General features: G+C 45.1%; 1 protein-coding gene across 2 annotated transcripts; it reads right to left on the bottom strand.

The window, feature by feature from the left end:
- Nucleotides 1–664: 664 nt before the first annotated feature.
- TUBA1B (tubulin alpha 1b) lies at nt 665–11,390 on the bottom strand. Of its 2 annotated transcripts, none has more exons than XM_053294784.1 (4): nt 11,249–11,390; nt 4,232–4,454; nt 3,996–4,144; nt 665–1,856 (listed from the first exon to the last, which is right to left on the bottom strand). In XM_053294784.1, the coding sequence occupies exons 2-4, from the start codon at nt 4,350–4,352 to the stop codon at nt 876–878; spliced, it is 1,251 nt and encodes a 416-aa protein (XP_053150759.1). In that variant the 5' UTR covers nt 4,353–4,454; nt 11,249–11,390; the 3' UTR covers nt 665–875. The 2 variants fall into 2 exon arrangements, with proteins under 2 accessions (XP_053150759.1, XP_053150758.1); XM_053294783.1 differs by lacking the exon at nt 11,249–11,390 and adding an exon at nt 7,392–7,542.
- Nucleotides 11,391–12,460: the final 1,070 nt, after the last annotated feature.

Below are 12,460 nucleotides of genomic sequence, written 5' to 3' on the forward strand. Positions count from 1 at the left end.
CTGATATAGGTGTTTCCCAGTCTGGGAAACATACCAGTGGGGATTCAAACCAGCAACCTCTGGCTTGCTAGTCAAATGATTTCCCCCACTGTGCCATTATGTGGCTCAGTAGATTGGGTCATTATAGAACTGGGTAAATAGGCCATGTTGTACTGAACATTCCAAATACTTCATGTGAAAGCGTCACTACCAGGTTTTCAAGAATTTTAGTGCAAGCATTACCTTTATTAGCTAAATAGTCTCATACTCCAGAACAAACCCAAAGAAACTGCAGCTAACTTAAGGTGATCAGAATGCTGTTAGCATCAGTTAAGATTTTGGGCCAGGAGACATCAAGAAGGCAGCATCAAAAGATGTAGCTGGTAACTAGCATTTCTGAGAGCCAGAGTGGTGTAGTGGCAAAAGTATTTGATTAGGACCAGGGAGACCAGAGTTCAGATTCTGACTCAGCCATAAAACTCACTGGGTGACTCTGGGCCATTTAGCCTAACCTACCTCACAGGGTTGTTGTGAGGATAAACACTATGTACACTATGGTGGGCTCCATGGAGGAAAAGCAGCTTATAGATGTAGAAATAACTTTTTAGCACATTTGACGTGGGCATACTGCAGTGTGAAATAATCCTGCATTGTAAGAGAACATACTAGAGATACATATATCCTGAACATTTTTAAAGCCTTTTATTTCACAGTCACGATGATAACTTTAAAGAGACATGGAAAATGGACATGATCACATAGTGGAATGGCAAGACATCCTAGTAAAGACTGCTGCACTTCATAGCAACACTGCCTCAGTTAACAAGTAAGCTAATTTTGAAGCTGAAAATATCATGGAGATGAACCATGCAGCAGAAAGATGTAAGGGAGCAGGTTTAATATTCCTCTCCTTCCTCTTCACCCTCTCCTTCAACAGAATCCACTCCAACCTCTTCATAATCCTTCTCTAGGGCAGCCATGTCCTCCCGAGCCTCCGAGAACTCCCCTTCCTCCATCCCCTCCCCAACGTACCAGTGGACAAAGGCACGCTTGGCATACATCAGGTCAAACTTGTGGTCCAGGCGGGCCCAGGCCTCAGCAATGGCTGTGGTGTTGCTCAGCATGCAGACAGCACGCTGCACTTTGGCCAGGTCACCCCCGGGGACCACGGTGGGGGGCTGGTAATTGATGCCAACCTTGAAACCAGTAGGGCACCAGTCCACAAACTGGATGCTACGTTTGGTCTTGATGGTGGCAATAGCAGCATTGACATCTTTGGGAACAACATCGCCTCGGTACAACAGGCAACAGGCCATATATTTACCGTGGCGAGGGTCACATTTCACCATCTGGTTGGCTGGCTCAAAGCAAGCATTGGTGATCTCTGCTACAGAAAGCTGTTCATGGTAAGCTTTCTCAGCAGAGATGACGGGGGCATAGGTAGCCAGTGGGAAGTGGATACGGGGATAGGGCACCAGATTGGTCTGGAATTCTGTCAGGTCTACATTCAGGGCACCGTCAAATCGCAGGGAGGCTGTGATAGAGGACACAATCTGGCTGATAAGGCGGTTGAGGTTGGTATATGTGGGGCGCTCAATGTCGAGATTCCTGCGGCAGATGTCATAGATGGCTTCATTGTCCACCATGAAGGCGCAGTCGGAGTGTTCTAGGGTGGTGTGAGTGGTCAGGATGGAGTTGTAGGGCTCAACGACAGCCGTGGAGACTTGTGGAGCTGGATAGATTGAGAACTCCAGCTTGGACTTCTTGCCATAGTCGACAGACAAGCGCTCCATCAGCAAGGAAGTAAAGCCAGAGCCGGTGCCACCCCCAAAGCTGTGGAAGACCAGGAAGCCCTGGAGACCCGTGCACTGGTCCGCCTGTGGAAAAGACAGATATTTGACATGGATTAAAGAGATCTTAAAAACCCTTCTTTTCTTCAGTTAAGTATGTGGGGCAGAAGATTTTAAGTGGACATTAGTGGAAAATTCAATACAGTAAGTGTTCCAATATAAATTTCCAAGGAAACTTGGGTTTAGAATATTTAATCCACACTGTTCCCCCACCCCCACTATTTCAGTTTAACCTTCATCTATAGGGCTTTTAATCAAACAATGAAACAATTGCTAGTCCCATTGGAAGGCTATCGACAAATAGAATAGCTATGCCTTAGAGAGATTTGAACTCCAGTGCTTCAATTAATCTAATCGTATTCTCTTGATAGATTATGCCAACTCAGAAGTGATACCAAGCTTGTACTACTTTACTGGTATTCAAACCCTTATTAGCACTATCCTCAGTCAAAGAGCCTTTTACATTAATACCATTTTACTGGCCAATAGGGGTGTTCAGCTACATAAACTCACTGTTGCACCTGAATGGAGGTCAGTTGCTTTGCCCTCTGCCCCCAGGAAAAAACATCCAGAACTACCTCGTGCCATTTGCAGTCTAGGGCTCTTACGCGGCATTTTTTTCCCTTCATCCCAAGAAAGTGGTAGGGAGAAGTTCATTAAGATGATCTAGCTTTATAGGAGCAGATTTGTCTATTTTTACTACAGGGTAATCTGCTTATGATATAGTATAAGCATGTGAATCTAGCAATTTATTTTTCTATGGCCATACAAGTCTATCGAGCTGCCCCCAATATGGGCCTAAGAGCCATATCCTCAAATGACCTAGCTCACCCCAGTTCAGGGCAGATTCTGCCTTTGTGTGGTCCCACCACAGCTCTTACTGGAGATAATCCAACTGTGCACAGCTTGCCTGCTACCTCCAGCCACCATATTGCAACTGTCCATGAAGCCTCCCTCCCAGGGCCATTCCTCTCCAGCCAAAAGGTATAATCTAGGGAAATGGCTTTGGAGTGGCAGTAATTGCATCCTGCTGGGTTCAGCTATAACGTAGGAAGGACAACTACAGTTGTGTCCAGCCATTGACTTGATTAGGCAAGCAACACCAGTCTCCAAATAGTCTAAGCAACATGGAGGGAAATCACATCCAATTCCAATAATACCAGCTACCTAAGTGCACTATAAACACTTTCCTCTAATCCCTTGACCCACCCTCCATATGCCCTTGGGCAGCCAAACAAATGCAGCCCTTTAGGGAAAAACAAGCTCTATAATTAATAAAGGTTGTAAATACTGCCAAGCCTTTCACAGACTATAGCCTCTGCTAGATCTAGACAGGTATCTAGAACAGGGCTCTTGGAGTTATTTTCTAGCTATTTCCCCCAATTAAGGGGAAAAAATGGTGAGCCAAGAAAATAATGAGCAGACATCAAGTTTAAGAAAGGACTGGTACCCTACTCACAAAGCAATTCATGTTTCATCCCATTCTTATTAGCACTGATAAGAACATCAGCCTTCCAGCAGGCTTCACTAATACTAGCTTAATAAGATTTTGTTTTTTAAACCAAGCAAAAAACTGCTATCTTACCTCTCTCTTGGCAACAGTCACAGAGTCCAATTGACTCTCTGTTGCTGCTGAGTACAGTACTGGTCACCCCACTATGGCCATACCTTGTAGAAGTGCTCTGTGCCAGTCCTCATAGTCCCAAAAGGCAACTGGCAAGAAGCACCTCTGCATTATGTAAAAATATAGTAGCTGAACAATAATAGTGACAGCCAGGATAAGCCATCCTATGGAGACCATGTTAAGCAGCTGCTGCATAGTAACTGATGTTAGACAAGGCCTCATACAGAGGACAACATTGATGTCAGGAAGGTCATACAGGAGAAGCCCAATATTTTACAACTGCACTTTCAACATTGTCTTCAAGCCTTTCTTGTCCTCTGTTTGTGATGAATCAGCTTTCCGAACCCCTCCACACAAGTCTTTTAGCTTTCTAACATTTTACTTCATCGCTATCCTTGTGCATCTGATGGCACAGGGATAGTGAAGAAGTAAAATGCTAGAAAGCGAGAAGACTTGTGCCATCAGATGCAGAAGGCATCAGAGGCTATCCCTCCCCAAAGTCATCCACATTCCTCAGTTGAGCCTATCTGTGAATTATTTACCAGCTTCCTGATCCTATCAAGGACCAAGTCAATGATCTCTTTGCCAATCGTGTAGTGGCCCCTGGCATAGTTGTTGGCAGCATCCTCCTTGCCAGTGATGAGCTGCTCGGGATGGAAGAGTTGGCGGTAAGTTCCAGTGCGCACTTCATCTGGGGAGAGAAGAGATTCCAAACATTCAGACCTCTGTCTCTGTCTCCTTCACGTACACAGAGCTTAGAAATGATTTGTCCACTCACCAATTACTGTTGGCTCCAAGTCCACAAAGACGGCCCTGGGGACGTGCTTGCCAGCTCCCGTCTCACTGAAGAATGTGTTGAAGGAGTCGTCTCCGCCCCCAATCGTCTTGTCACTGGGCATCTGCCCATCCGGCTGGATACCATGTTCCAGGCAGTAGAGCTCCCAGCAGGCATTGCCAATCTGGACACCGGCCTGGCCAACGTGGATGGAGATGCACTCACGCTAGAGATGAAGAAAGCAAAGCCACTGAGAAACATATTTAGTAAGGCCTGTTCTATTAGAGCCAAAGTACACGATCACACAGTTCCACAATAGCATTTTTAATTATTTTTTTTTAGAAAAGATACATCAGGAAGAGAGAGCAGCTGCAGGTGACTTCACATTAAGGAAGTGTTGCTTTATCCCTTTACAGGTGTTCATCACCTCAAAATCACTTCTGCCTGCTGCTTTCCTACCCAAAGTCTCTTGGGGACAAGTCTAAAAGAATGCTACTGTTATTCTTAGGGACAAAGAAAAGAGGTTTAAGATAAGCCATATAGACTTTCACAGAAGAGGCAACAGAGTTGTGGACTGCTGCTTTACCCTCACCAGATGTATTCATATAGGAAGGATCATGGCACTTCTTTTTGGAAATAACTGGGAGTCTCTTCTGCTAGACCTCTGATGCAATCACTGGCCTTATCCAAGAACAGAGCCACTCTACAGCTATCCTACTCATGTCCTGATGGGAAGCATAATGTATTGCAATGAAAACCAGAGGAAGCAAGCTGACCAGCAGTGTTTACCTTGGTATTTCCTAACTACTTGTTTTGTAGGAAGGATTTCTTATATGCATTTATATCCCATCCTTCCTGACATGTGCCACCCCAAGGCAATGATTTCAGCACCTATGCTGAAAGTGCTGTGCTTATTGTGGCCAGAGAGGAGAGTATGAATGTATAAATAATTAAAACATAAAATATTGTGCCCTGTTTAGACTGCCAGAGTGCTCAGTTATAATTCAATGCGTTGCCTTCAGTCGGCTGGAAGAGAACACTGAATCAAATTTTTAACATTAGCTTTCATTTACTAGCATAATGAAGCTCCAACTCCACAGGAAGACTTCGTCACAGAGGAAAATTCTGTGGTCTATAAAAACATCATGAATAAGCTATTCAGTACAAAGCAGCAACTGTGCTCTCTGTAGCCAGCGTCCTGAATGGCCTACCGGCAGTCACACCACTTGCAAACCATCAGCTGACTCAGAAAGCAAAGCGGATGCAGTCAGCCTCCCACGTCTGCAGAGAAAGAAGCTCAAGCAAATGGTTGCCATACCACTAAGTCTCTCTTGAACATCTGCTTGCCGCCTGTTGCTAAGATTATCTCAGGCCTAGATCCCGACTGCAGATGCCTTTTCTCCCGCAATCCACCCCCACCCACTTCTGTTCCTCAGACCCCACCCATCTTGCGGAGCAGCACCTGCCTCAACACATTCCTTTCAGGCTTCGAGGGCAGTCTTTCTCGCAACAGATGGCACTAGGATGTCACAGGCTATTGAACCTTTTGACACTAGCAGATCTAAGCCGAGTGAATTAAGCAGTGGCAGAGCATACAGCAAGCTCAACAAATCTAACAGTGATTAAGCTTCTTCAAGAGCACAAGGCTTCGAATGCTCCCCTTGTTTCAGCTATCTGCTTTCAAAGTAATGTCTCAGGATGCAGAAAAATATTTCTGTTGATGTAAAATCCCACCTACCGCAGCGTTGCTGCCGTAGGTAGGATTTTTCATCAACAGAAACGTTTTCCTATAGCTTCACCGGGTAATCACGAGACAAAATTACATTTCTCCCAGGTTATCCTGGCTTTCTAGCGTGTTGAAACCAAGTATTTCAATTAGGAGGAATGCTGCAAGGGCTTTTTTTCCCCGGGGTGGGCTGGAGGATATGTTCTCCATTCCGGGATAATTCAAAAGGAGGAAGATTTTTTATTTATTTTTTTAAGTATGAGCTTTCTACCCGCAAGAGCTACCATGAGCCCAAATGGATTCTACAAAATCCAGTATATGTAACACCGGCAAGAGCAAGAAAAGGAGGAAATTTTTAAATTCTAAGCCGTTTGTACCCACACAGAACGGGGATAGCGCGGGAGGGGGCGGGGGCGACACTGCGAACGACGAAGGTTTTCGACAACGACGAAAACCTGCACACTTGCGCAGCCCTTTGGTGCAAGCTGGGTTGTGGTCGTGCAGCGGAAGCAGGATTCAATGCGCACGCCTGCAACCCACTTCAGCCAAGCGAAGGCAACCCTACCCACCTCCCCGCCCCTGAACTCGCGCGCGGGAAAGTGTAACGGCCCGCGCGCAGGAGGAACCAATGGACTCCATGCGCTTATTTCTTTTCCAGCAGCCCCACGAAGCAAGGGGAGACCTTCCCACCCGATTCGAAACCCAAAGTCCTCCCCAAAGATACTCCTCCAGTCTTGATCCCCTCCTTACAAGCCCCTCTCTCCCAGGCCTACCAGAACCCCAGTTCCCACTCCTTGCCACTAGAATCTTCCCTCAAGTTCCAACCTCCACCCCAGCTCCCTGCTTCCAATATCGTAGCCCGCCTACATCGACTCCCCTGAAAATCAAGTTGATCTGGCAGGCTCCCCACCCCTCCCACACTTCCTGCAAGTCACAGATAAAGCATTTTGATCGTAACTCTGGCCTTCTCCTCTCCTGTTCTCCCCCCCGCCACGCCCCGCGAAAACTTCCCGTTTCCTTTGTGCCCTCTGGATGGCAAGCCCCTTCCTCTATTATCTTCTAGAACCTTCACATCATTCAGCCCTGCCACATCACATCCCCCTTTCAGCCTCACGTAAGGCACGTATCGACTTGGAGACTGCCCACATTCCCTTGCCAAAAGCTTTTTGCCCCTCACCACGTTTTACTAAACCCTCTAAGCCTTTTGGCCGCAGTGGTGAGCCAGCCGCCTTCCTACCGAGTAGGTCTAGGCGCCCTAGAACCCCGCTCTACCTTCCGGCGCTGCACCCCTCCCCCCCCCTCACGCTACGTTCCATTCTAGAGCCACCATTCTACGGACGAATCCTCCTCCTCCTCCTCCTCGTTCAAGCTGCTCTTGCAATTTTTCTCTCCACCCTCCAATTTCTCCTTCTCAAATCTTCGCCTCGGCTCACTCACCATGGTGCTGAAGAGGAAGGATTGCAAGAAACAAGAGAAGGGAAGGAAGGGGGAAAAATAAAATCTCAGATGTTACTTCTCCCGACAAGCTAAGAGTCGATGTAAGTAACAGAATGGGAAAAGAAGGGGCCGCCCGGCTGCTTTTATATCACATCTCCCTCTCAGGGCTGGGTGGGGAAGCTGGCCTTACATGCATTTAGGATAATGAATTTACTCCGCCGTTGTCATTGGGCAGGTTGGCACGTCCATCTGTGAGCTCATAATCAGTGATTGGCTGGGACCAATGACCCCCTTTTTGCTATAAGAAAAAGAGAGGATTTTTGGTGGGAGGGGCAGTGAACCCGATTCAACTTTCTCTAACTAACAAATCCTTCTTTTAGGGAAAAGACTGCGTAACACCCAGTTGAATCCCTTGCGTACAAAAACCTGCTCTGAAGAGCTAGGCTTCCTGGCCGCAGGGTAATATATTTTCAAAGCTATAGTTAACTTTCCATGTCTAGGGAGAAGAAATGGCGTTCCTTCAACATGGCCATTCTCATTTTTAAACCAGGAAAGATGCGTACTGAATTGGGGGAGGAGGGGGCCGAGGTGCATTTATGAGCACTCCTGCAGGAGGAAATGCAAGAGCATGTATCACTCGAAGGACACCAATTGTCTCGGTTCTTCAGTTCAGATCATATGGTTCCTCTAGATCGTGGCGTGTTTGGATAATCTGTATCGATGCGATCTAACTCAAAGACAAAAGCAGATATCTTGTATAATTTTGTAGGCGATAGAGTGCAGGCGCATGCATTCATAATATATGAATACTACCGTTTTCTTTTTAAAATGCAAACCACCTTCAAAATCATACCAAGACAGACATTTTTACATTTAGAGCACGTTTATAATATTAAGCCCTGTTTTCAATTGGTGCTATTTCTATGCAGGCCTTAAATGTTAAAAACAATTAATTCATCAATACCTTGTTTAAAATGGCAATTAATTACAGGATACAAAATAAGTTTAGCATTTTATTTTTTAAAAAAGAGTGCTCTGTCTCTGCATCCTGGTGGAACTGGATGCGTGGGGGAGACAAATGGCAGGCAGCTGTAGAGGCTTTTCTGCATATTTGATTTTCAAATAACTCACATGCTTTCCAGATGAGCTGCAACTTAAATTTGTTTCCCATCCCCACCCCCGATCTGGATTTGAGGAAAGATTTGTAAGACAGGCATGCAGTTAAGAGAAGAGTAAGGCTGCACAGCTGTAACTCTCCTAATATCTGTTATACATTATTCTGGCCTTTGTGGAGCCTGTAGCAGCATCATATAAGAATACACCTCATCTAACCCACGGTCACAAAGGCACAGCCCCAACGTTGTGGCTGGGTATATTAAATTCAAAGAACAAAATTTAACCGTCATGAGAGAGAGGATTTTAATTTTTTTTAATTATTATTATTTAAGGCTGGAAAACAGGACCTGGAATAGAGAGCTAAGTCCAGAGAGCAGACATGAGGAATGTCCCGGATGCCATAAATAATAGAGAAAGCTGCAGAGCTGGGGCGAAGGGAGGCGAGCGGTGTGACTGCAGCTCCATCCTGCAGAGGAAAACTGCGGCAGTAACAACATTCTCTAGAGCTGCAGTCTGCAAACCACTGAGACCTGCACTAATGTTCAAAGTGAGACTTTTCCGTTTCCGTGGGCAGAACAAGGTGAAAGGATGCAAATAAGTGTACAGGTCTGCCACGCAGAGTCTCCTTAAAACGGACTCTTGGAAGGCTGAATAAAGAGAGAAGAATCAATGACTTGGCCCACATGCTTACGGCCCCATTGACTTAAATAGAATTTACATTCCTGTAAAGCAAGCGGGGGCGTGGGGACTGTGGAGAAAGAGAAGACGTTCAGGAGGCGAAGCAAGCAACCCTTCTCCAGAGAACGCCATCTTTTCGCTTTGCAAGGGCTACGTTCACAACGAGACGCCACCTTTTGCACGTCTGTATGCTGCGGAGGATAGATTCGACCTCTCTAGCACCACGTGGCATGCCCTCTCTCGATCATTGTGCAGAGCCGGCACCTTTCTGTTTGTTCTCTGAAGCGCTTGCAGCTGCAACCCCTACATTTTAATAAATATATCCCTTTAAATCTTCTTTTCTCCACCTGTGTTCCTACACCCCTTGTGCTCGGGCAATAGAGAATTCTCAGCTCTGGAGTTTCGCTTTCCCCCAGTTGCTCCTCGTTACTCTCGGGACACAGGATGGGGGCGGTGGTTGGTGGTCACTCACTACTGTCCTCAAACTTGGCTGCTGGGATTATGCCTGAGCTAAACCTCTACTAAAAATGGCAGTCCTGCGAGCTGTGACCCGATTTCCTTTGACTTATGCAAAGCACAGGAAAAAGAGGGGCGGCGGCGCCGCAGAGGGAGCCTATAGTCTCATACTTGTTCTCCCACTTCCTGCCTGCAGCCTGCGCTCTTCTCTCAAACTTGGGATGTGACTGTTTGGTGTTTGTCGTATGCTGTACTTACTTTCCGTTGGGAAGACAGTTTGGGGTTTGATCACTTTTTGACACCACATTTATCAAACATGGAGGAGAGTACCCTTCTTTTCCAGCCTTTCCTAGGTTTATCGGTTTTTGAGAGAATATTGGTATGCTATTAATGTTCTACAAATATAAGCTTTTGTGGTCCTTTATAGGACCCAGGGAAGCTTAGGTAAGGCTGTATATCTTAGAGACTGGAGTCCATTTTGTCCATTTCAGAACCCACTAGCAGGAGATGCTGGAGGAAGATGCTACCTTTTCTCCAGAATGTCTCTTTGGGCTTTTTCTTGTGATCACCGTGTATGATCCTTGATAAACAGAGCCTGTCTCTCTCTTGGATTCAGGAGCTTCAAACATTTGTTTCTGTAGCTCCCACTCTCAGCTATGGTCACAACCACTTCCCCTTTTAAATACAAAATCTTTTTTGTCACTTCCTCATCTGAGTCTTTCCTGTAGTAGGTTATTCCTGGGTACTATTGTGGCCTTTTCATTTCTATCCCATCTCCCTCTCCTCCTCCTAGTACAATGGATATTTACTTCATATACTACTTTGTTCTCAAAGTGGTTTACATAGGAAAAGAAATAAGATGATTCCTTGTCCTCAAACAGCTCACAATCTAAAATAAGCACTAGCAACACAACCACTGGGTCTTGCGGTAGCAAGCTAAACAGGGTCCACCCTGGTTGCATATGAATGGGAAACTAGAAGTGTGAGTACTGTAAGTATATTCCCCTCAGGGGATGGAGCCAGTCTGGGAAGAGCAGAAGGTTCCAAGTTCCCTCCCTGGCTTCTGCAAGATAGGGCTGAGAGAGATTCCTGCCTGCAACCTTGGAGAAACAAATAAAATGAACCCGTGTAGAATGCACAAGGTACAAAAATGCAGAGGCACAGTGGAAAGTGAAGAAATACTACATATAATCTCAAACTGAAGGCATCCAGAAACCAGCAGCAAAAAAATATACAACAATGTAGACTGTTACAAACTCCCCAATGGCAAAAAAGCACTCCCAAAAGAACAATAGTACAAACACTGGTAATGTTAACAAACTGATGTGAAGCTGCTGGTGCCAGTTTGCTGAAAGTCCATCCTCCAACATGGAGAAGTAATCCCCTCTGCACAGACCTTGGAAAATCTGGAAACTTTGCACTGGAATCTTGAAGCTTGAATGAAGACTTGAAACTTTAAAAACTTGACAGACTCCCTAAATGATAGTCTGTTTCACAAACATCTTCATCAGAAGTTCCTAATGTCTATACATCAATGAACATTAAAATGTAACAACAGTGCAAAGAACAACATGACATATATATAATGCAAATGCAACCACACCAACCTTATTTGAGGAAAAGCCTTGTCACAGGAGCAGCATGAAAGTGCCTGCAGAAACATGCTATAATCCTTCATGAGCAAACTAAACCTTGGAGTTAAATACTCTCTACAAAACTCAATTGATCACATGTGGGGTGAAAATAATTAGCCAGCTGGGCTCATCTTCATACCCCCCTGATCTTAAAGAAACAACCATTTCCAGAAAGCCATAGGAATGCATCTCATGGGCTCTTAAATGCTGTAAGGTTCTCTCCAAGGGAAGATCCTACCACATATATGAAAAAGCTTTATCACTAAACGCAGCACCAAAGTGCCTGCTAAAAATGCTAGACCCTCTTAATGGACTTAACCATGGAGTAAAATACTCTCCACATATATCAATCAGTAACATGATGGGTGGAAATGTGAAGCCAGCTGGACTAATCCTCATACCTTCTAATTATAAGCCAAACACAATCACAAAACACACCTACCAAAAATAATACATGTAATGGGCCCATACATGAAGTGAAATTCATGTATTTGAGATTCTCTCAAACGGAGAATCCTATGTGTATCCCTTAGAACAGCACAGGGAGATCAAAATTACATGGGAATAAACCTAAGGTAAGAGGAATTCTTCCACAAAATATAGCACCAATGGGGCAGCCAATCTTCTATATTAAGACCTGGAGCACCTAAACTACAAGGACTTCTACACTAAATATGCACCTCAATATGGGTGTGACTAAATCAGGAACCAATGGTGGTGATTCTCCAGAAAAAACTGCTTTTCATCTGTCTCTGGGTCCCTTGCTCCTGTGAAAACCTTGGAGAAGCTGCTGCCCATCTGTGAAGACAATACTGAGCTAGATAGACCAATGGTCTGACTCAGTATATGGCAGCTTCCTAGGTTCCTATTCTATTCTGGGGTTGAATAGGGACACTCTCCCCTGCCTCCACTTTGGAAGGTGCCTCTTTGCTTAATTAACAAGGGTACATTTTTTAACCAAAGTCAAAAGTCATTAAAATATATATATTGATTGGGGGGGGGGAGGAAAATGTATGCATTTTCCTTAGATAATGCCATTGGATCAGAACTGCTCAGTGACAGAGGAGTAAAGCAATTAAGCCCCATCACAGGACTTGACTATAACCTGAGAGGTGTCTGATTCCCTTTTGACAGAGATTGGAATGTTCGTTCTTCTATAATGTATTCTGATAACAAAAAAACGCT

The sequence above is a fragment of the Hemicordylus capensis genome, chromosome 2 (assembly GCF_027244095.1).
Source record: "Hemicordylus capensis ecotype Gifberg chromosome 2, rHemCap1.1.pri, whole genome shotgun sequence".
NCBI lineage: Eukaryota > Metazoa > Chordata > Lepidosauria > Squamata > Cordylidae > Hemicordylus > Hemicordylus capensis.